The sequence below is a fragment of the Xenopus tropicalis genome, chromosome 7 (assembly GCF_000004195.4).
Source record: "Xenopus tropicalis strain Nigerian chromosome 7, UCB_Xtro_10.0, whole genome shotgun sequence".
Taxonomy (NCBI): Eukaryota; Metazoa; Chordata; class Amphibia; order Anura; family Pipidae; genus Xenopus; species Xenopus tropicalis.
The window spans coordinates 59,094,483-59,120,421 of record NC_030683.2 but is presented as its reverse complement, the minus strand read 5'-3'; the positions used below and the strand labels follow the sequence as shown (position 1 = coordinate 59,120,421).

Sequence of the window (25,939 nt, the reverse complement as noted above, 5' to 3'; positions counted from 1 at the left end):
ACAGGCTCAAATTGCAGGGAGTCCACCTGCACAATAATATATCTTCCAACTGAGCCGCACACCAAACTTGTAAAACATAGCTTTTATTCAAGCATTTTCTTAAAAAAACGAATGCACTAATCGTTCAAGGCAGTATAACAACTATACTTATCAGTCCATTATGCCACATCCGCGCGACGTTTCGGGGGCATCTCTCCCCCTTTCTCAAGCGCACCTCGTGGCTAGGCACAGTCAATAGTCCACATAACTTGTTACTTCCTTGTATAACCGAAAACCGGAAGTGACGTAGCGGGTCACCGTGGAAACAGATCACACTGTCAGCGTAACTAGCATCCACAGAAGCCGGCACATCAATTCAGTATATATTGATAAGGAGCTATCGATCTATTGTATAAAGGCACCTGTGCATACATAATATTGAAACAGTAATTAGCACATTATAATTATGTCAAAAAGGGGGACCTAGTATCACAGCAGTCCTAGTTATTCAGCATGAGCATTAATTATATAAATGAAAACAGAAATATAACAGTTTTGAAGCAAAAATAAATAGAGAGTAATAGTACAGAAGTAGGTTATTTTACAAAAATAAATGTAAATCAAAATCCCTATTTAACCCATATGGAGCTAAAGAATTTAAACGATGAATCCATTCTACCTCAGTTTTCTTGAGGATTTTGACACGGTCTCCACCCCTGCCAGGGGCAGGGACATGTTGTATTACCCGATATCTAAGATCATCAGCTGTATGTCCCAGTTCTAGACAATGTCTAGATACTGGGAGAATTCTGTTACCAGTATTGACTGTCGATCTATGCTGTGAAAACCTGTCTTTAACCTTCTGAATAGTTTCTCCGATATAAATTAGATTGCATGGACAGACAAGCATATATACTACAAAATTGGTGTCACATGTATGATGTCCCCGTATTTTATATGATCTCCCTGTATGGGGGTCAGTAAATTGTGGCCCCACCAAAACAAAACGGCATTGGGTGCAACCCTTACATTTATACATGCCTTCTCTAGGTGGACCTAAGAAAGTAAATTTTCTCGGTACAGGGGAGACCTCAGCTCTTACTAATTTGCCACCTATTGTGTGGCCCCTACGATATGACATCATAGGAGCCTGTTGGGATGTTTCAATTGTAGGATATGATTCCCTTAACAAATACCAGTGTTTCTGAAGGATGGATTGAATCCGACCACTTTGCGCATGATATTGGGAAACAAACATCATCCGTTGTGTAGTTTTGCCTTTATTAGGTTGACTTATCCCTTTATTTCTATTCACTTTAGAAAAACCTTCCTGAAGGACATGTTTAGGATAACCCCTACTTGTTAATTTCTTATCCATTTTGTTCAGATCCTCTTTAACAATAACTGGGTCATTAGCTATTCTACAGACCCGTGAGAATTGGCTAATGGGAATAGATTTTTTGACCGATATGGGATGGAAGCTATCAAACCTCAACAACTGATTCCGATCAGTGGGTTTTGTATAAATTCGTGTGAGGAATTTTTGTTCACTTTTACTGACCTCAACATCCAAAAAGACTATTTTGTGGGTATCTGCTGTCATTGTAAATTTAATATCCGGATGGGCCCTATTTATCTGATCACGGAAGACGGACAGGGACTCCAGGTCACCCCGCCATAGGAGGAACACGTCATCGATATACCTCCACCACGCAAAACAATGCGTAGCGAAAAGTACATTACGATAGATATGTTCCTAATAAAGGCAAAACTACACAACGGATGATGTTTGTTTCCCAATATCATGCGCAAAGTGGTCGGATTCAATCCATCCTTCAGAAACACTGGTATTTGTTAAGGGAATCATATCCTACAATTGAAACATTCCAACAGGCTCCTATGATGTCATATCGTAGGGGCCACACAATAGGTGGCAAATTAGTAAGAGCTGAGGTCTCCCCTGTACCGAGAAAATTTACTTTCTTAGGTCCACCTAGAGAAGGCATGTATAAATGTAAGGGTTGCACCCAATGCCGTTTTGTTTTGGTGGGGCCACAATTTACTGACCCCCATACAGGGAGATCATATAAAATACGGGGACATCATACATGTGACACCAATTTTGTAGTATATATGCTTGTCTGTCCATGCAATCTAATTTATATCGGAGAAACTATTCAGAAGGTTAAAGACAGGTTTTCACAGCATAGATCGACAGTCAATACTGGTAACAGAATTCTCCCAGTATCTAGACATTGTCTAGAACTGGGACATACAGCTGATGATCTTAGATATCGGGTAATACAACATGTCCCTGCCCCTGGCAGGGGTGGAGACCGTGTCAAAATCCTCAAGAAAACTGAGGTAGAATGGATTCATCGTTTAAATTCTTTAGCTCCATATGGGTTAAATAGGGATTTTGATTTACATTTATTTTTGTAAAATAACCTACTTCTGTACTATTACTCTCTATTTATTTTTGCTTCAAAACTGTTATATTTCTGTTTTCATTTATATAATTAATGCTCATGCTGAATAACTAGGACTGCTGTGATACTAGGTCCCCCTTTTTGACATAATTATAATGTGCTAATTACTGTTTCAATATTATGTATGCACAGGTGCCTTTATACAATAGATCGATAGCTCCTTATCAATATATACTGAATTGATGTGCCGGCTTCTGTGGATGCTAGTTACGCTGACAGTGTGATCTGTTTCCACGGTGACCCGCTACGTCACTTCCGGTTTTCGGTTATACAAGGAAGTAACAAGTTATGTGGACTATTGACTGTGCCTAGCCACGAGGTGCGCTTGAGAAAGGGGGAGAGATGCCCCCGAAACGTCGCGCGGATGTGGCATAATGGACTGATAAGTATAGTTGTTATACTGCCTTGAACGATTATTGCATTCGTTTTTTTAAGAAAATGCTTGAATAAAAGCTATGTTTTACAAGTTTGGTGTGCGGCTCAGTTGGAAGATATATATATATATATATATATATATATATAAAATTGCAGAATGGAGAGCACACCAAAATTCAAATGCGATACCTGGGTGCTTTCTATGTGGGCCCAGGCAGAATAATGACACCACGCATAGGTTTGTAAATATACTTGCTTTATTTTGTATTTCCTTTTGCTTTTTCACTTTGGGGCTGTTTGTTTACTGTATGGTTGCCTAGCAATGCGCTACTTGGCGCCAATTATCACATTTAAACTCTGCTCTGTATGCACTCTTGCTTCCCTGACGAAGGTTCTAGTAGAGAACCGAAACGTTGGACCAATAAATCTCACTTTATTGCATCCTACTATGGTCTGTTGTCCGTGAGTTTCCTTCGTGAGAATCCTGTGAGTGCCGACAATTTTTCCTATATATATATATATATATATATATATATATATATATATATATATAAAAAATAGAAAAATCACGGGCACTCACGTATAGTTAATATAGATATGCCTGGGTGCAGTCTTCCAAACGGGAACAAAGAAGGATATTGAAGAAGCCACTCACGCAGGACTTAAGTGCAAATAAAGTAGTTTATTCGGATAAGTGAACTGACGTTTCGGCTGACCCTCAGCCTTTCTCAAAGTTACAACATACAGTGATTCCAAGCCTCAAATACTGCAACCGGTGGGAAAATACAAACAGAAACGCTTAACTGTGACATCACACTCCACCGTAATCACACATCGTAGTAAATTAAGCAGGAAGGTGGGAGACAGAAACGAGTCAGCACGGGAGGTTTTATTGCCCAATGATATGAGCCCGGATCCGGCAGACAGAGACTGGTCCGCACGGGTGGTATTGGTACCCCCTATTGTGGGACATAAACCAACCCAGCATTCCTATTGCATCTCGTCCCGTAGTAATAACCCTGTGGACATCGTGCTCATGTCAGTCTGTCCAATATAATATTCACTATGATTGGATATGTATGCCATGGGTAACATATTAGCTTCATTCAGCCACTGGACATTATAATCCCCTAGGGAGGGGTGCGTGCATTATAGGATGTTGGACTTGCTGGCCTTAGTGCCCTAGGGGGCCCATAATTCGCTTAGCGTGCTGATGGATGAGAAAAGCATCATCTCCTCAAAAGCATTCCATACTCTCAGATGCTACGTATGGTTAGGAATAACTCACATCCAACACAAGTCGAGGAACAACTTGACGACCTGGTTGGGCGATTTTTAGATAGAGGCTACAAAATCCAAGACTTGATCACCTGCAAGGAGAAAGCACTTAATTTTCGACAGAAAGATCTTCTGGAGGGATTGAAACGTACTCGTGACACCGGTTCGGAGAGACTGACTTTCCTGACTACATATAGCCGTGACAAAAAACCTTTGGTGGATGCCATCCAGAACCATTGGTCCATGATGGCCAAGGATAAAACACTACCCCCGGTGTTCAGAACCCCCCCCCCCCCGCATCGCTTACTGGAGAGGGCGAAGCTTAAGGGATCTACTCATGAAAACAGACCCCGCACACTGCTACAAATGAGATACACCCAACACATGGCTTAGCAACACTAAGCCGGGCTGCTTCAAATGCCCGTCATGTACGACGTGCGGGAATCTAATGTCAGGATCTGTGTTCCATCACCCTCATACTGGTAAGCCTATTCCTATCAAGCATCATGTGACCTGTACGTCCAAGTATGTAATATATTTCCTCAGATGCCCCTGTGGGCTGTACTACATTGGCAAAACCATTACGACTTTCCGGGACAGAATGGCCAACCACAGATAGGCGATCCGATCTGCACTAGAGACTGGGAAAGCAGATACTCCGGTTGCCCTACATTTCCTAACACATCATTATTCACTGGCAAGTATGCGCAGCATGATTATTTATTTTATATCACCTAGCCATGGAGGGGATCGGGATAAGCTACTTCTACGTGCAGAATTCCGCTGGATCCACAAATTAAACACTCTTAATCCTTTTGGACTGAACGAGCTTATTTCATATTCACCGTTCTATCTTCCTTAGACCAATAAAGAACTTTGCTACTATATGACACGTTTGAGCGCTATTTCTGTGTTCTATGAATTTTTTTTAAAACTTGACTGTCCCCCTGGACAGAAATGGAACGAAAATCATACATGATTCCAAACATTTTTTACAAATAAATAACTGCAAAGTGGGGTGTGCGTAATTATTCAGCCCCCTGAGTCAATACTTTGTAGAACCCCCTTTTGCTGCAATTACAGCTGCCAGTCTTTTAGGGTATGTCTCTACCAGCTTTGCACATCTAGAGACTGAAATCCTTGCCCATTCTTCTTTGCAAAACAGCTCCAGCTCAGTCAGATTAGATGGACAGCGTTTGTGAACAGCAGTTTCAGATGCCACAGATTCTCGATTGGATTTAGATCTGGACTTTGACTGGGCCATTCTAACACATGGATATGTTTTGTTTTAAACCATTCCATTGTTGCCCTGGCTTTATGTTTAGGGTCGTTGTCCTGCTGGAAGGTGAACCTCCGCCCCAGTCTCAAGTCTTTTGCAGACTCCAAGAGGTTTTCTTCCAAGATCGCCCTGTATTTGGCACCATCCATCTTCCCATCAACTCTGAGCAGCTTCCCTGTCCCCGCTGAAGAGAAGCCCCCCCAGAGCATGATGCTGCCACCACCATATGTGACAGTGGGGATGGTGTGTTTAGAGTGATGTGCAGTGTTAGTTTTCCGCCACACATAGCATTTTGCATTTTGGCCAAAAAGTTCCATTTTGGTCTCATCTGACCAGAGCACCTTCTTCCACATGTTTGCTGTGTCCCCCACATGGCTTGTGGCAAACTGCAAACGGGACTTCTTATGGTTTTCTGTTAACAATGGCTTTCTTCTTGCCACTCTTCCATAAAGGCCAACTTTGTGCAGTGCACGACTTATAGTTGTCCTATAGACAGATTCCCCCACCTGAGCTGTAGATCTCTGCAGCTCGTCCAGAGTTACCATGGTCCTCTTGGCTGCATTTCTGATCAGCGCTCTCCTTGTTCGGCCTGTGAGTTTAGGTGGACGGCCTTGTCTTGGTAGGTTTACAGTTGTGCCATACTCCTTCCATTTCTGAATGATCGCTTGAACAGTGCTCCGTGGGATGTTCAAGGCTTTGGAAATCTTTTTGTAGCCTAAGCCTGCTTTAAATTTCTCAATAACTTTATCCCTGACCTGTCTGGTGTGTTCTTTGGACTTCATGGTGTTGTTGCTCCCAATATTCTCTTAGACAACCTCTGAGGCCGTCACAGAGCAGCTGTATTTGTACTGACACACAGGGGCACTCTATTTAGTCATTAGCACTCATCAGGCAATGTCTATGGGCAACTGACTGCACTCAGACCAAAGGGGGCTGAATAATTACGCACACCCCACTTTGCAGTTATTTATTTTTAAAAAATGTTTGGAATCATGTATGATTTTCGTTCCACTTCTCACATGTACACCACTTTGTATTGGTCTTTCACGTGGAATTCCAATAAAATTGATTCATGTTTGTGGCTGTAATGTGACAAAATGTGGAAAAGTTCAAGGGGGCCGAATACTTTTGCAAGCCACTGTATGTTCAGTGCCTCGTTGTTCTATGTTTTTGTCTTTTTCACTCCTAGGTAGGTCTCTGTCCTCGCTACTCTTGGGTGGTTGATTTCTCTTCAGTTTCATTGTAATTTCTTTTCACACTATTTTCTTGTCAGTTTGGTGCATAGATACAGGTACTCTTGCGGTTGCTTTTCTCATCCATCAGCACGCTAAGCGAATTATGGGCCCCCTAGGGCACTGAAGCCAGCAAGTCCAACATCCTATAATGCACGCACCCCTCCCTAGGGGATTATAATGTCCAGTGGCTGAATGAAGCTAATATGTTACCCATGGCATACATATCCAATCATAGTGAATATTATATTGAAACCGATTCTAATTGGACAGACGGACATGAGCACAATGTCCACAGGGTTATTACTACGGGATGAGATGCAATAGGAATGCTGGGTTGGTTTATGTCCCACAATAGGGGGTACCAATACCACCCGTGCGGACCAGTCTCTGTCTGCCGGATCCAGGCTCATATCATTGGGCAATAAGACCTCCCGTGCTGACTCGTTTCTGTCTGCCACCTTCCTGCTTAATTTACTACGGTGTTCCCCCCACGAACGGGCTCTTTACCTCTGTGGGCGATATCTGACAGTCCGATGTTATGCACATACTGCCTGACATCGCACATCAGAGCGCCCGTAACACTTTGGATGGCTACGTGACAGCCGCAGCGGCTCCGAGATGGCTACGTGACAGCCGCAGCGGCTCCAATATATGCTGGCTGAAACCCATATGGATTTCCGTAAGGGCTACACAACGCCTTTCTTTCCTTCATCCCTCTGTTGCCAGCTTCCCATAGATCCTCCAGTGGGTATCTCACGCTGCGGGGCTCGCCCACAGTCCCTAAACGGGTTTCCTTAGACAGTGCTCCCCACGATCTACCTCCTGTATGCTGCACCTAAACTTCCTTCACTGGAACATATTTACGGTGTCTTTCTGTTTTTCTGCTTTATGATATACTTTTGGGTTGAATGTGGGGGTTTCTAATGATTGGTGTCTTACTTAAATTCTTTATTTGCTTTTCACCCGGTTGGTCTCCGTGTCTCTATTTTTACTTCATTATTTCGTTACTATATTTTTATATTTTTTATTATTTTCTCTGCATGTTTTGACACTTGTTTTACTGATTTATTTATGGGCTAGTGCTAGTAGATATGGTTTGTTAGTTGTTTATTTATTGTTGGGCGTATCCACATCTGATTGATGTGTGATTACGGTGGAGTGTGATGTCACAGTTAAGCGTTTCTGTTTATATTTTCCCGCCGGTTGCAGTATTTGAGGCTTGGAATCACTGTATGTTGTAATTTTGAGAAAGGCTGAGGGTCAGCCGAAATGTCAGTTCACTTATCCGAATAAACTACTTTATTTGCACTTAAGTCCTGCGTGAGCGGCTTCTTCAATATCCTTCTATATATATATAACTATATATATATATATATATATATATATATATATAGTTATGTATGGGGAACCCAACAGAGATATTACATCATGTCAAAGAAAAACTGTTGGATAGGTCAGTTTGATTGAAGTGGTTTATTTCACGTGAAAGGAGTAGACAGACAGACGCATTGACGTTGTCCCTACAACATGCTACTCAAAGTTTAAGCATTTAACTACCATCATTTATACGGTTAAAGTTACACAATACTTTGTTATCTCTTGAACACAGACGAAAGGTGGAGGAGCCCTATAGCCAATAGAACTAAGGCTCCTCTCTGACGCATGTACAAAGTGTGGAGTGGGCTATTTTAGTTGGAGGCCCCTCCATTATGCAAAATCAGCAATTCACAGTTTTAACAGAACAACACTTTTAAACATATTTAAAACACTCCTAAATTAATTGATATGAACAAGATGGAGTACAGAAAACAAGATGGTTCCTTTTTTCTCTGACATTCCTCCCTGTTGTTCATACCTGGACATATATATATATACACTCTTCTTACCCAGACCTCTCCTCCACCACCTACTTCTTAATGGCAGGTTCAGTGGCAGTACAGAGTTGCCTATCTGGGTTCCCATCCAAATCAGCAGTCTCTTCCTTATCCTACTCAAACAGGAATGGGATCCTTCTGTGGATAAAGTTGGCCAAAGCACAGAGGGCCGCTGACTAGAAGAAGAATGTATATTTCTTATTCAGGGGCCCAATAGACAGACCTCCTCCCTTTGTAAGTCGTCTATTATCCCCTGATACTGTTTTTGCTGCAACACATTATCAACCTTACTACTACATACAACATCAAACATATTATAATCACACAAACTACGGGTGCCATAAAAGTTTTAAAAAAACTAGATAGCCAAGTTCCTATATTTCCCATCCAAGAGAAAGGATTCCATCCTTCTTTGGAGATATCTCTAGCTTTCTGCTGTAATTCCTTTACCTTATGCATGTGGGCCTCAATTGGGTCATGCGAATCTTCAATCCAGGTACAACACTCTTTACCTATGATTGCACAAACCCCACCCTCGACTGCTAGTAGGTAATCTAAAGCCATTCTATTCTGTAAAGTCACCTTTCTAACTTGTGCTAGTTCCTCATTTATTATGTGTATGGAACTTGTAGTTTCATTTATGATACCATCCATTATACTAGCATACTTATTTAATCTATTGGCTAATTCTATTCCCCATCCTGTCCAGGCAGGGAACCACATCCATGCCTTATCTGAGTTGGAGAATAATTCCCTTTTTTGTTTATTTACCCTGGAATGGATACCTTGATTGTCTATATATGAGACGTTCAGACGTTGTCTAATGGCAGGTACAACTCTTCCTATGGTGCAATTTCCCCATGCTCCCATAGGGAGCCATGAATAAGCTCTGTTTCCACAAATATAGTATAGTCCTTGTCTGAGTACCCTAGGAAGGATTGTACCGTGATACCCCAGCCAAGTCTGAAACCATCTCATATTATCTGTCACCTTAGACTCACAATTTACAATTCCATCTATATCTTGATTAGGGCAAGAACACCTGGGGGCACAAGAAGCATTCATTCTCCCACACCAACAAAAATCATTACAATTACCCTGCATCTTATCACATTTCTTTCCCATATAATCCATGTAGAATTTCAAAGTGGCATTTTCACAATCTGTGTTTCCTACATGAATCGTAGGTATATTTACTACGTGATCTTTCATTTTAATGGTGTGATTAACAAACATGGGTCCTACACATATAGTGGGTGTATCTAGTAATCCTGTTATCTCTAAATATGTTCCCTGATCATTAATTGCATTTTGATACGTATGGTTTGTATCTATTGCGACTTCATAGCTATAATCTGTAAGATTAAGATCATTCATAGAGATAGGTATCCCTACTAAAGGTATCCCCTTATGATTAACTGGAACGTGTGAACATATCCAGCAGTCAGTAGTATTTAACTGCTTTGCAGCCTGCTGGTGTAAAAGCCATATAGAATTTGTTTGCCAACCCCCCTTTACTGGAGTAAAGTATAGTGCAACAAAGACAAGAACCTTTACCCAGAGCATCAAATACTGAGTCATTGTTTTGTCAAAGTCCCTTCTTCTTGATGATGATATAATCCTCTTCGTCCAGAGTAGGCCCACCACTTGGTGTCAAAACCTTAAACTGGAACCGTTGGTTAACAGACTAGTGGGATTATTGTTACCACTCTCGTCTGACTTTCTTTAAAGATGCCTTTTATCCTCTTGATTCCGGAAGGTCTGGATCCTTAGTTGTCTTTCTGTTGATGTGCTCTGGTCTTTGATCTCGTTAGAGGGGGTGAGAGTGCAGGGACAGATTCGGACTCTGTCACTGGAGATAGCACTCTACTCTGGCTCTCAGCAGGACTTGATGGGGGAAATACCTTCTTACAGTGTGAGGCGTGAATCCAATTTGGCTTTCCTTCTACTTTAATTGAGGTGGCAGTAGTGAGTAGAACCTGATATGGTCCGTCGTACCTAGGCTCAAGGTGTCGCCTCACGAATCTCTTTATCACCACCCAATCTCCTGGTTGAAGTGAGTGAGTTCCAAATACAGTCTCTGGATCTGGTAAAGAAGAGAATACTTTTCCATGCAGGTTAGTTAGCTGCTTATGCAATTGCTTAACATAGTCAGTTAGGGAAGCATGTTCTCCCTGCAATTCCTGTGGGAAAAATAATCCGGTATTTGGTGATCTGCCAAAAAGTACCTCAAAAGGAGATAACTGATGGGGACCCCTAGGAGTGTGTCTCATAGATGACAGTGCAAGGGGCAAAGCTTGTACCCAAGTTAACTTTGTCTGTTCACAAAGTTTACCTAATTTTGTTTTTAGGGTACCGTTAGCTCTCTCCACCCGACCTGAAGCCTCAGGTCTATATGGGGTGTGTAGGTGTTGGTGTATTTGTAACCCCTTTAGCATTTCTGCAAATACTTGCCCTGTAAAATGTGTACCTCTGTCAGATTCAATAGTCTCTGGGAGCCCATAGCGACAGACAATCTCAGTTATCAATTTCTTAGCTGTTATTAGTGCTGTGGCTTTTGTTACTGGCCACGCCTCGATCCACCCTGAAAACATATCTATGCAAACCAATACATATTCATAGGTGTTACATTTAGGTAACTGAATATAATCAATCTGTAACCTCTGAAATGGATAAAATGGTTTAACCAAATGTTTTAAAGGTGTCTTTTCTGTTTTACCCGTGTTGTGTTTAGCACAGATCATACATTTCTTACAGAAATCTGTAGCGTGTTGTGCAAATCCAGGAGCAAACCAAAGTTTGTTTACCATGGATATCATTCCCCCTTTGGAAACATGAGATGGGAAGTGCGTGATATTTGCTAACAAAGGAAATAAAACGGGAGGTGCACACAAACGACCATCCTCATGTTTCCAAATATCATTCTCTACCTTACACCCCTTATTAATCCACTTAGTATGGATTTGTGTACCAGCCTGCTTTTGCAGGTTCTTAAGGATGTCTAAGGTAACTGATGTAGGTAACTCATCTGCTGGTATTACTGTTAGTACCATAAAAGCAGCCTTTTTGGCGGCTTTATCTGCCCTATCATTACCTGCAGTTATATCATCTTTTATCTTTTGATGTGCCTGACACTTGATTACAGCTACATCCCTAGGGAGTTGCACCTTTTCTAGCAATTCCTTAATTAAAGTGGCATGTTTTATCATCTTTCCACTAGAAGTAAGGAAATTCCTGTGTTTCCACAGTTGGGCAAAATCATGAATAACTCCATAGGCATACCTTGAATCAGTGTAAATATTTGCTGTTTGACCTTTTGCTAACTCACAGGCCTTTATGAGAGCAAGCAGCTCGGCACTTTGGGCTGAGTGTTGACTGGGGTCAAGAGACTCTGAGTATAATACCTCTGAGCCACTGACCACAGCAAACCCTGCACCAAACCCTCCCTCTGGATGTTGCAATCTTGAACCATCTACAAAGAGAACAAGATCAGCATTTGGTATTGGTTCATCCTGTACTGGATTAGGAGGAGAATAAAATTGTTCCATCACCTGTTGGCAGTCATGCTCAAGATCATTTTCACTTTCCCCTTGGTGCTCCGTAGGAAGCAGAGTTGCTGGGTTCAATACATTGCACCTGAGAAGAGTGATGTTAGCTGGGACTAATAGTCCAACCTCATATTTAGTGAGCCTGGCTGCCGAGAGGTGTTTTGTTGTGAGGCTCTGCAGTACAGTATGTACTGCGTGTGGAACCATCACAAAAAGTTTACTGCCCAGTACTATGTCTGCAGTTTTCTCTACAAGCATAGCTGCTGCTGCCACTGCTCTCACACACCCTGCTGCAGCGCTGATAACAGCATCTAACTTGCAGCTGAAATATCCCACAGGCTTCTGCTTATCTCCAGCCTTCTGTGTCAGTACTCCTGAGGCTTGCCCTCCCTGCTCATGACAAAACAAAAAGAATGGTTTTTTGTAATTTGGAAGTGCAAGGGAGGGGGCCCTTAGAACTGCCAACTTCAACTGGTCTACTGAGGATTTTTGTTCCTCAGTGAGGATGATATGTCCTGCCTGTGAGGTTAAAGCATATAAGGGAGTGGCTAATTGTGACATATTAGGAATCCACTGCCTACAATACCCAACTAAACCAAGGAATGCTCTGACTTGTTTAGCACTTTGTGGATAAGATGCTTTCTGTATAATTAATATCCTATCTGTGGTAATGTGTTTTGTACCTCGTGAGATACAATGTCCCAAAAAGATGACTTTCTGTTGACAGTACTGCAACTTGGAAGGTGATATTTTACATCCTTCCTCATGTAGGTGTTGTAACAGAGAAATGGAAGCCTCTCTGCACAAGTCCTTTGAGATTGCTGTAAGCAGCAAGTCATCTACATATTGTACCACAGTAGTTCCCTGTATAGGCTGCCACCTGTCCAACACCTGTTTCATCACCTGTCCAAACTCTGAGGGTGAGGATACCATCCCCTGAGGGAGACGCCCCCAAGTATATTGCTCACCTTCATAGGTAAATGCAAACAGGTATTGACAGTCAGCATTAATTGCAACACAAAAGTATGCATCTACTAAATCAAAAACTGAAAACCACGAAGCCTCAGGTGGAATATTCCCTAATATTGTATGTGGGTTGGGCACAATTGGTGTGTTCTCTAAAATTATCTTATTTACTGCCCGTAGATCTTGCACTAGCCGGTACTCACCTTGTTTACCAGGCTTAGCGACAGGATATAAGGGAGTATTTACGGGTGACTTGACTGGTATTAGAATGCCTTGCTGCAACAAGGAAGTAATTTGTGGTCTTATTCCATTAATCTGCTTCTGGCTTAAAGGATATTGGGGCACTCGGGGCAATTTGGCCCCCGGCCTTATCTGCACAGTGACAGGGTCTGCCCTATGTATTAACCCTGTAGTTCCACCCTTTGTTGCCCATAGGGAACTGGGAAGCCCCTCCAAATCGGGGGGTATTTCCAAGTTTCCATGGACCCTGGTGGCCATCAGAGGAATAATACTTTCAAATAAATTAACATCCTCTGAACTACTGTTTGCAGTAACAATTGGGCCATCCTTTGTGTACAGGATGTTAGCCCTTAATTTCATTAAAGCATCTTTGCCAAGCAGATTACATGGAACAGAATCACTGAGGACAAAAGAGAGAGAGGTCTTAAGTGGTCCCACAAAAACCTCTGTCTCCACTGTTTCCTCTAGGGGTACCGAGGTCCCCTCTAACCCAATACCATTCAACTCACCTGTTATTTTTAAATTTGGGGCTTCAGATTTCTTTAAAACTGATCGGGCAGCTCCAGTGTCCACCAGACATTCAAGTGTAGAGAAAGGCATTTCACTTAATGTCAGCTGAACAAAGGCATCCCCCTCTCTAGTTTCTGAAATTACTGGCAACACTGGAAGCCCTACCTGTCAATCTTGTTTCTTATTCCTTGACTCCTCCCTCTTAGGGGCCTTACAGGTCCTAGCATAGTGCCCCAGATTCTTGCAATTATAACATCTCACCTTTGATAGGTCAGGAAATCTTTTAACTGCCCCCCCCCGTCTCTGTATATATTACCATCACTTTTTGCTTTTTTTCCTCCAGTTCCTCAATGTTCCGCTGGATGGAACTTGCAATGCTCATTAGAGCCGGCACTGACTTATCTCTCCAGTCCGCATGGGCAGAGATAAGTTTATCGTGAAGGTTTTTGTTAAGGCCAGAGACAAGAGAAGCGGTCAAAACCTTTCCTAACCCTTTATCTTCTAATTCCCCCCCTGCTGCCTCTACTGCCTGCCTAAACCTCTCAAAGTAATCCTCCACTAGTTCCTTGGGTTTTTGTACTATGTTAGTAACCCGACTCCATGATTGGGGTGGGAAAACTGTGGAGATGTTAGTAGACAGTTTCTGGGCATATTCTTTGGCTTTATCGGGGGTATCAAAGGGTGCAGTTGGATTTTCTGGTAAGTCCAACTTAGTACATATTTCCTTCATATCCAAAACTCCGGCCACCCCCTTTATTATTTGTAACAAGTCTCTCCAAGTAGGAGAGTAGCATAAGGCTATATTTAAAATCTCTTGTGCAAAAGCATGAGGGTTGTGACGGGGTTTTGGAATGGTGGCTAAAAATCCCTTCATCTCCCCGGGGGTCCAAGGGACATGGGTATGTATCCCTGTGGGTCCCTGGGCTCCCATTATCCGCTGTTCCCTAACTGGGAAGGTAGGTATTAATTGACCCCCAGCATGACTTATTGGTGGGGTATTAATAGGCTGCACATTAATTTTCCCCTTAATTTGTGCATCTAGGGAGCCCTCTATCCACTGTATATTGGAGCCTGTCCCATGGGGGGGCTGAACCTGAGGAAAAGTTACAGGGGACACCTGATCAAACCCCCCTTCAAAGGATAAACTGGGCATGTCTGGGGAACTAGGAGTTAAAGGGTTATAAGTTGGTGGTGTATGTGTCCATGTAGGTGCTAATTTGGGGGTGGAGTGTGACCGATGTGTAGTTTCAGTGTCATGTGTTAGGGGGGTAGGTGTAAGAGTAGAAGTTGGTCTAATCTTACCCGTTAATGTATTTCTAGGCAACCAATCCCCTATCACTGACAAAGCTACCCCTTCTATTTCCCTCATTAAATCCTCCCCCTCTATTTCTTCCTCTTCCTGACTCTGTCCCACCTTAGTAACATGAACCTCTATTGATCGTTTGCACTTCTGACGAGATTCTAGCATCCATCTGCCCCAGGCTTTCAATTCTTTTGGATCTGACAATTTTGATTTAAAATTTTTATATAAATTGACCCACTTTAAGGTATCAAAGGTACCTTTCAGTGGAATTGCCAAATCAGTCTGTTTGGTTAATTTGAACCATTTATTCAGCCACCTACATACCCACTTGCCATATTTCTCTTTCATCACTGCTACCGGTGACAGTGATGACTCAGGAGCTCCTATTGTCTCTGTTCCCGGAACAGAAAAATTACCAGTCGGGGTCTGGCCACCCCTCGGTTTCGGTAAAGTATTCCCCATATGGAACTGGGCTGGAGATGATCACGCTCCCCCCTTTTACACGAAACAAAAATCTATATATTCCCAATATACAGATTTTCACAAAAGTGGGTTTTAAGTGGCTAAAATTTACAGACAGGATAACCCCTTCTTTGATCCCTCCAAATTTTCCAGAACAGATAGATGCAACCAAATCCCATAAGAAGTGCCAACACCAATTTCAGTATATAAAGCCACTGGCTACAGTTTACATCCAATGTCAGACAATATTTATCACTATCATTTAACAGTGAAAGGTTAGTCATAGAGTATTTGAGGAAAAACTTTGTTAAGGGACATGCACAATTACAGTGGGTTTAGTGATCAAGGAGATAAGGATTAAAGTTAGGAAAAACATACAAAGGTTATCAGAATTTAAGAAGGACATACAAGGATTAACATACACAGAGTTTAAGGAAGGACATACAAGGATTAACATACACAGAGTTTAAGGGAAGACATACAAGGGTTAACATACACAGAGTTTAAGGAAGGACATACAAGGGTTAACATACACAGAGAGCAAAAAGCTGACAAGGGATTATAGTGATATTAGTGAATCCGCAGTTACCAGTCCACAAATGGGCAATGCCAAACTGTGTAATGGGTCGTGAACGGCTTTCACACTAAAATCGCTATGGGAAGGGAAAGATGGGGATGGGTATGCACAGCAGTTTAGCACAGGTTAACAAAAAACATAAACACAAAGTGGGGTGAGAGAACAAAAGACATACAAACAACTTACAATTGACCTATCCAAGGTTCTAGAAGTGTGCTACTCTTGCTGATACAGCCAAAAGAGACATGAAATTGATAGTGAGAGCTTTATATCAGAGACAAAAATGTGGTCTCACCTTATTCTGGCGCCAAAGGTCTCAGTATCCTTTTCACTCTCCGGTATGGCTGTTCTGCAATTTCCTCACTCCCGGGCTTTTTTCGGCACCAAAGCTGTCAAAGAAAAACTGTTGGATAGGTCAGTTTGATTGAAGTGGTTTATTTCACGTGAAAGGAGTAGACAGACAGACGCATTGACGTTGTCCCTACAACATGCTACTCAAAGTTTAAGCATTTAACTACCATCATTTATACGGTTAAAGTTACACAATACTTTGTTATCTCTTGAACACAGACGAAAGGTGGAGGAGCCCTATAGCCAATAGAACTAAGGCTCCTCTCTGACGCATGTACAAAGTGTGGAGTGGGCTATTTTAGTTGGAGGCCCCTCCATTATGCAAAATCAGCAATTCACAGTTTTAACAGAACAACACTTTTAAACATATTTAAAACACTCCTAAATTAATTGATATGAACAAGATGGAGTACAGAAAACAAGATGGTTCCTTTTTTCTCTGACAATCAACACCTAGTCGAGCCTCCTTTTGCAAATGTAACAGCCTCTAAACGCCTCCTATAGCCTTTGATGAGTGTCTGGATTCTGAATGGCAGTACTTTTGACCATTCGTCCATACAAAATCTCTCCAGTTCAGTTAAATTTGATGGCTGCCGAGCATGAACAGCCTGCTTCAAATCATCCCATAGATGTGACTGATGCTTGAACATTATCCTGAAGAATTTGTTGATATTGGGTTGCATTCATCCGACCCTCGACTTTAACAAGGGCCCCAGCCCCACAGCATGATGGAACCTCCACCAAATTTGACAGTAGGTAGCAGGTGTTTTTTTTGGAATGCGGTGTTCTTCCGCCATGCAAAGCACATTTTAATGACCAAATAACTACATTTTTGTCTCATCAGTCCAAAGCACTTTGTTCCAGAATGACTCTGGCTTGGCTAAATGATCTTTTGCATACAACAAGCGGTTGAAGGTAGGATAATCTTGTTGTTTCCTTGCTTAGAACTTCCTTCTGTCTCCTGAACTCAAAAATAAGCAGTATAGGGTGCTATGGTGTGAGCATGGTTTTCTTTGGAGCTCTCCAGCTGGTTTGGGAACAGCTTATGGAGTGAGATACTATAGCGCTAACAATAGGCTGGGAAAAATGTGAGGTAGAAAAATAAATTGCCAATTTGTAGATATTTTTTTTTTTTTTAAAGCTGTGTTTCTGATTGCTATCCCTACTTTGAGCCCCAGGCACCTATCAGGGCAGAATTAAATGAGACCAAGTAATTGCTAGGGCACTAAATACCCATTTTAATTAATGATTGGTATGGCACAAGGTGGCCCAAGTGTTACACTAAGGCTAGTGCCACACAGGGCTGAATCGTGGCCTGTGGAAACACACAGACTGAGAATCATTCCCTAGCCTGTCACCAGGCCTGTTCCTTGCCTGCACCAGGAACCACTGTGTTGGCCCGGGTGCAGGCACATGAGGTGGATATTAGCAAAAAAATGCAAGAGTTCCATTCCAGAGCCAATATCCACTGTGTGCACCTGCACCGAAGGCTGACATAATGGTTCCTGGTGCAGGCAGGGAAGAAGGCTGGTGACAGCATAGGGGTTGATTCTCAGCCTGCATTTTTCCATGTATGGCATTTGCCCAATATGAGAATGTTCTCTAAAGACCTTGCATTGGTCTGAACACAAAAGTAGGACATATATGCAGACAGGGGCTGTGTTTGCAGAAGCTGTGTTGGCAGCTTGAAAACATTTTATTGCACTATTTTTATTTTGGGTCTGTACATCCCACATACTTTGATAAATCTATGGGTATCAAACCGTTCAGTAGACCCCTACAGTTCATGTTTTTGCAAAAACATTTTGCTAAGGCAATTGTGGCAAGTTGCAATTTTAGGCAATTTTTAAAATGTCATAAAAAAACACTAACATTACAAATATTGCAGTACAAGCCATAGTTCTAAGGGTATGCAGTTTGCTTTTTACAAATAAATACTTCAGTATGTAGTGGTTTCCTTTGTATTTTATTTTAAAAGTGCACAGATCTTACTGCTTGAATCAGCATACAGGGAGACCAACCCTAGTGAGAAGTAGGTTCCAGGCAGACAGTTGTAGAGAGCAGGGGCAGGCCGAGCCGACCGGGTGCAGTTTTTGTCTGACGGGGGGGGCAGGTGCGATACGAATCGCAGCGGAGCACAGACTAGAGAGGAAGGCAGGAGAGGCTCCACTATATATTCCACACTATAGATATATATTTTTTTTCCTCATAAGACCTCATCACACTATATATATTTTTTTCTCTTTTTTTGTTTCTTCTCCTTTTTTTTTTCCTCATAAGACCTCATCCCTAAGTCTAAAGCAGAAGAGGGCACTTTGAAGTATTTTATTGAACTGTATTTGACCTGGGACACAAGGTATCTGAAGTGAGGAGCATACACTGAAAATTGCACTTATTTATATTTGTAAAAAAAAGGAGTGGCTCCTGCCTGGCGCCCCCCAATCGTTGCGCCCTAGGCAGCTGCCTCTTCTGCCTACCCCTAGTTCCAGCCCTGGTAGGGAGGATGCTTTGCATTCTGCATGGGGGAGGGCAGGAATTTGCTAGTGGCTTTGAGACATCACAGCAAGCTGTTGCCACTCCCATTTAGAAACTACTTGATCTGGCTCTCAGAGGAAGGGTTCAAATAGTCTGTAATTTTTTTTTATAAAAAAAGTAAGAATTTTTGGTAAACAAAGACATTTGAGAATATCATCATATCTGTCCATCTGGACAATTATAGCCAGACTTTATCGCTATGAAATTAAAGAGTATCTGTTACATTCCTCTCCAAACCACAAAGAGATCAAAATACACAGTGAAGTGATCCAGACCCAGGGGTCAGTCCTTGCTCCTTTGCTTTTTTTTTAACTTGTTTATTAATGACCTGGTGGTGGGCATAGAAAGTACTGTTTCTATTTTTGCTGACAGTTTTGCACAATTTTCACAATATTATCAGTTCAATGCAGGATGCTGCCACATTGCAGAGCAATTTAACAAAATGTTGACAAGTGCAAAGTTATGCACTTTGGTAGGAATAATAAAAATGCGAGTTATACACTAAATGGCAGTGTGTTGGGGTTATCCATACTTGAAAAGGATCTGGGGATTTTTGTAGATAACAAATTGCCTAATTCCAGGCAGTGTCATTCTGTGGCTACTAAAGCAAATAAAGTACTGTCTTGTATAAAAAAGGGCATTGACTCAAGTGATGAAAACATAATTTTTAGGTCTCTGGTAAGGCCTTACCTTGAGTATGCAGTGCATTTTTGGGCCCCCGTCCTTAAGAAGGATATTACTAAACTGGAGCAAGTGCAGATTTAAAAAAGGGCACTTGTGAGGAGACATGATTACTCTGTACCTTAGAGGGGAATATAGGCAGATAGGTTATGTTCTTTTTTCCCATAAAAATGATTAGCACGCCAGAGGAACGGAACTTTCATTTGAAGCAGCATAGGTGTTTTTTTACGGTGAGGGCAATGAGGTTGTGGAATGCCCTTCCTAGTGATGTTGTGATGGAAGATTCTGTTAATGCCTTTTATCCAAGGTGATTTTGAGGAGACAGGATTACTCAAGTACATTAGAGGGGATTATAGGCAGATACAGGATTTTCTTTTTTTCCCGTGAAAAATATTAGCATACCAGAGGCTATTGTGATACTAAAATCTACAGTTAGTATTGATGTTGGTATATAGGGTTTATGTATGTGAGTGTATAAATTGATCAGTATAGGTTTGTGTGTGCTGGGTTTACTAGAGACACATTGCTAGAGACACATTGGTCTTTCAAAGTTCCTCCTCCATACTTCCACAGATCTTAGTCTATATATATATTTGAGTGCTGTCATTCTAACCTTGTGTATCCACGTTTTCTGGCCGGGCACCCAGGTATCATCTGTATTTTATGGTGTGCAGCTTTCCAGCAACTGGTTTCTATATATATATATATATATATATATATATATATATATATATATATACTGTAAGGCAACTCGTCCAAACAGTGCAGTCTCTGGGGGTTTAGGTAGATCGCAGGGATCAGATTGGGCTCAGAAAACAACAGTTCACACCCAGCATTTAGTTTTAAGCTGACCTCAATCAGCTTTATTCATATATAACCGGCACACAGGAGTATATTGGAAAACAAAACATAAAAATAAATCCTAGCCTGTCCGGCTCTAACTAACATACAGCAGCTCCCTCTCTATGCAATAGAGAGGATCTAGCATCCAACTCTACAAAAAACAAAAGTAGTTTGGTTACTCACTGTGTCCGGCTCTCTCCTTACTGCATGCAGGCAGTTCCCCAGGAAGGGAGAGAGTGAGTAACTCTGCAGACACCATGTTTAAAGGGGTTTCCCCTGAAGCCTAACGAGGCCAGTAATTAACCTGGATAGCCTGTTGAATGGAAGTCCCACCCGCTCACTTCCATTCACTCCAGGGCCCTTTTTTACCGGCTTTTTCAAAAGCCGAATGCAGTGAAAGAACACTCTTTCACTGCTGACATACTTTCCCTGGAGCTTAGTATATATCTGGGAGAAATATAAACACCTTCCACCTCTAATCCAGCATTTCTCTCACAATACAGTGATGTGAAAAACTATTTGCCCTCTTCCTGATTTCTTATTCTTTTGCATGTTTGTCACACTTAAATGTTTCTGCTCATCAAAAACCGTTAACTATTAGTCAAAGATAACATAATTGAACACAAAATGCAGTTTTTAAATTAAGGTTTACGTTATTAAGGGAGAAAAAAAACTCTACAAATCTACATGGCCCTGTGTGAAAAAGTGATTGCCCCCCTTGTTAAAAAATAACTTAACTGTGGTTTATCACACCTGAGTTCAATTTCTGTAATCATCCCCAGGCCTGATTACTGCCACAATCAAGAAATCACTTAAATAGGAGCTACCTGACACAGAGAAGTAGACCAAAAGCACCTCAAAAGCTAGACATCATGCCAAGATCCAAAGAAATTCAGGAACAAATGAGAACAAAAGTAATTGAGATCTATCAGTCTGGTAAAGGTTATAAAGCCATTTCTAAAGCTTTGGGACTCCAGTGAACCACAGTGAGAGCCATTATCCACAAATGGCAAAAACATGGAACAGTGGTGAACCTTCCCAGGAGTGGCCGGCCGACCAAAATTACCCCAAGAGCGCAGAGACAACTCATCCGAGAGGCAACAAAAGACCCCAGGACAACATCTAAAGAACTGCAGGCCTCACTTGCCTCAATTAAGGTCAGTGTTCACGACTCCACCATAAGAAAGAGACTGGGCAAAAACAGCCTGCATGGCAGATTTCCAAGGCGCAAACCACTTTTAAGCAAAAAGAACATTATGGCTCGTCTCAATTTTGCTAAAAAACATCTCAATGATTGCCAAGACTTTTGGGAAAATACCTTGTGGACCGACGAGACAAAAGTTGAACTTTTTGGAAGGTGCGTGTCCCATTACATCTGGCGTAAAAGTAACACAGCATTTCAGAAAAAGAACATCATACCAACAGTAAAATATGGTGGTGGTAGTGTGATGGTCTGGGGTTGTTTTGCTGCTTCAGGACCCGGAAGGCTTGCTGTGATAGATGGAACCATGAATTCTACTGTCTACCAAAAAATCCTGAAGGAGAATGTCCGGCCATCTGTTCGTCAACTCAAGCTGAAGCGATCTTGGGTGCTGCAGCAGGACAATGACCCAAAACACACCAGCAAATCCACCTCTGAATGGCTGAAGAAAAACAAAATGAAGACTTTGGAGTGGCCTAGTCAAAGTCCTGACCTGAATCCTATTGAGATGTTGTGGCATGACCTTAAAAAGGCGGTTCATGCTAGAAAACCCTCAAATAAAGCTGAATTACAACAATTCTGCAAAGATGAGTGGGCTTGAAAAATGCCCTCGGCTCGTTATGATATGAGCCTCAGCACCTCTGTCTGGGCTACGAGCGATCGGGTAAATACTCTCTCCCTTGTCATTAACTTAATTAGTTGCTGCGTCTGGTTATTCTCTGTGACTGCAGTTCCCCAACGCGCTACCCTTTTCTGTATGTCCCCCCCCCGTGTGCATTTCCAGACGAGCAAGCGTCTTACATTGTATACTGTCATTTAGGGATGTTACTGTTGCTAACCATGTTGTTACATTTTTCAAGCCGCTCTGTTTTCTGTTTTATAACCTTCTGTTACATACTATGCTTTTGCCAGCTTTCTTTTGCTCACTTTTTGTTTTTTCTATTATTTGTATCGGCTCAGTTTGTTTATTCTGGGTACCATGGCTACCACTATTCTTTTTGGCGCCCTTTCTGTTGAGGTGGGTTTTTAAAGGTTTTTTGGGTTTTTTTCCCTGAGGAAGAGCACAGTTAGTGTTCAAAACGTTGGATTTCTTTGTTTAAATAAACTTATCATTTTTTTGCCAAGTCCTAGTGTGTGCAGCTCACTGTCTTGCTTTATATGTTTTTGCTAGCACCCTGGGCATTTGAACTTTAATAGGGTGTGCTCCGTTTGTTCCTGTATATATATATATATACAGTATATATATATATATATATATATATATATATATGCTTCAACAAATGCTGAGGGGAAAAAAAGGGGTAGCAATAGCATTTTGTTCCCATATTCACTTTTTCCCTCAAATTCATTATTGACCCCGAGAGTCATTTTTTAACTCTAATAGGTCTCCTGCTCATAAAGCCATGATTAGAGGGGAAATTATTAAAAATATTAAATAGCATCTCATAAGAGAAAAGTATGAAAACTGTTCTTATTACATAAGCTACTATGTCACAAAGGCTATGCAAACACTGTGCTTTGTTCTGTAGTTCTGACTCTTGGCTTTGTTCAGAACCCATGTACGTGTCAAATAAATCTTACCTATTTACCTCTTCCAGGTATCAGGGAAGAGGGGGCACAGAGTTTAAAAAGGGGTCCTAAACTCAGTAAGGCAGCCTATTCAGGAATTTGACTGTAGTTGGACTAGAGCCTTGCACCCTTCAGGGAAGGAATCTGTTGGAGGTCCAGGACCTTCGACCGCTCACCTATAGAGGTGATGGCGAAGCCACATTGGCACTGGCTTAACAAGGGATTAAGCCATGAGAGGTTTCTTTCAACAGTGGAAACACAGGAAATGGTTAGAAGTAGCCAAATGTATACTTAAGGAAAATAACATCACAGATGTGCCGAGAAACAAATTCTGTGCTACAAATGTGAAGACTAGGAAAATGTAGCCTGTAGCCTTCCTTTCTTCCCCATCCCACATAGAATTCTTTCTAAAATTCTTGTTCAAGAAGTCTCAGTTTTGCCTGCTTTGTCTAGTATATTGTGGCAATTGGAATTTTTTTTTTTATAAGTGATTTAAAGCATTGTGTATATATATGTATATGCTTCAACAAATGCTGAGGGGAAAAAAAAAGGGGTAGCAATAGCATTTTGTTCCCATATTCACTTTTTCCCTCAAATTCATTATTGACCCTGAGAGTCATTTTTTAACTCTAATAGGTCTCCTGCTCATAAAGCCATGATTAGAGGGGAAATTATTAAAAATATTAAATAGCATCTCATAAGAGAAAATTATTTCAGGACAAAATTAAGTGAAATTGGTGACTTGGAGAGATTACATATATATGCATACCCATGCCACAATCATACTTAGAGAAAATAACATCATAGATGTGCCGAGAAACAAATTCTGTTCTACAAATGTGAAGACTAGGAAAATAAGATTAAAACTATTTTTTTCTCGTGTTGCAGCCTGTAGCCTTCCTTTCTTCCCCATCCCACATAGAATTCTTTCTAAAATTCTTGTTCAACACTGGTTAAATGAAGTCTCAGTTTTGCCTGCTTTGTATAATAGATCGTGGCAATTGGAATTTTTTTTTATAAGTGATTTAAAGCATTGTGTAAGAACACAAGGAAATTGTATAAGTATCATTTCTGGATTTCTGTCAGCAAATTATGGTTTATACTGTAGTTTTGCAGAGTAAATTAAGGAATATTCGTTAAGTAATTTCTGTCAGAAAATTAGGGTCATTGTATGTAAATACAGACTGGCCACGGACTGCGCCCACCTTGGTAATTCAAGCTGCCCTGCCTCTATTGTTGGTGTGTCAAGAGGTGCGCCTTTACTTATTTACATGCCTTGCCCTTGGGTGAATATTGAGCTAAGGGCCAGAGTAGTCACATCTCTACTGTACCTGTGTGTTGTCAGGGACATCAGCCTGGATGACTTGCAGGAGTATATATTTTAGCCTTGGTACACATTAATACATTTCATAGATTATATTTTTGCATTTTGTGCCTGTGATGCATTGTTATTTGATATATACAGGTATATATATTGATGTGTGTAAATATATTGATTTGTCTTAAAGGGATTCTGTCATGATTTTTATGGTGTGCTTTTTATTTCTAAATTACACTGTTTACATAGCGAATAATTCACTCTACCATTTAAATTTTTATTCTTGAACCAACAAATGTATTTTTTTTAGTTGTTATATTTGTGTGTAAGTAGCCATCTCTGCGTGGCATTGTGCCTGATTCTGAGCTTTCAGAAGGAGCCAGTGCTACACACTAGAATTGGTTTCAGATAAAGGGATGAATAATATTGTTATGAATATTATATTAGATCTTACAATATGTCATCACCATGCTGGAGGGCAATGCATGGAATGGGCACTCTACCCTCATCAACAATGCCAAAGCTTTCCTTCAGGATTTTCAGACTGTCTTTGATTCTCCCAGCTGTGTAACTGCTGCCTCTTAAAGGACATGTAAACCCCACAAAAAGTTAATCAGTGAACAGCCTCTTTGAAATCTTTCAATACCTGCCACACTGGTTGTCCAGAGGTTAGGGAGGCTGCAACATCTCCTAAGGGCTCTGGTACACGGGGAGATTAGTCGCCCGCGGCAAAACTCCCTGCTCGCGGGCGACTAATCTCCCCGAGTTGCCTTCCCCCTGCCATCCCACCGGCGAACATGTAAGTCGCCGGCGGGATGGCAGACGTGGCGGCGCAAATTGCCGAAAAAGACTCGCGAGGCTTTTTCAGCGATTTCCCGAAATCGCCCCACCGCGTCTGCCATCCCGCCGGCGACTTACATGTTCGCCGGTGGGATGGCAGGGGGAAGGCAACTCGGGGAGATTAGTCGCCCGCGAGCAGGGAGTTTTGCCGCGGGCGACTAATCTCCCCGTGTACCAGAGCCCTTAATCACTTCAACTCCTGAAACCCACTTGACCCCCTCCCTCACCTCAGGACTTGCTTTGACTTCTGGCTTTTAGGCATGCTCAGTTGTTCTGAACTCAGATTACTAAACATGCCCTCCAGTCTAGCAGCCAGTGAAGAGATGGCATTGCTGGTTCCCATAAAAACTCAGCTCTAGCTGTCTGCTTCAATTATTTTCTCCTAACCTCCTCCCCTGAGCTCAGCTCAAACAAAGCAGAACTTTTTTCAAAGACAGTTCTGCCTGTGGGAGCCTGCATTCTTGATTAAATTTATGCTGAATAAAG

At 41.7% G+C, this 25,939-nt stretch overlaps 1 protein-coding gene across 1 annotated transcript; it reads right to left on the bottom strand.

Annotated features, from left to right (window-relative positions):
• Positions 1–8,093: 8,093 nt before the first annotated feature.
• On the bottom strand, positions 8,094–13,886 carry LOC105948087. The gene has a single exon (XM_031905694.1). It carries the CDS (start codon positions 13,861–13,863, stop codon positions 10,279–10,281), a length of 3,585 nt encoding a protein of 1,194 aa, XP_031761554.1. The 5' UTR covers positions 13,864–13,886; the 3' UTR covers positions 8,094–10,278.
• Positions 13,887–25,939: the final 12,053 nt, after the last annotated feature.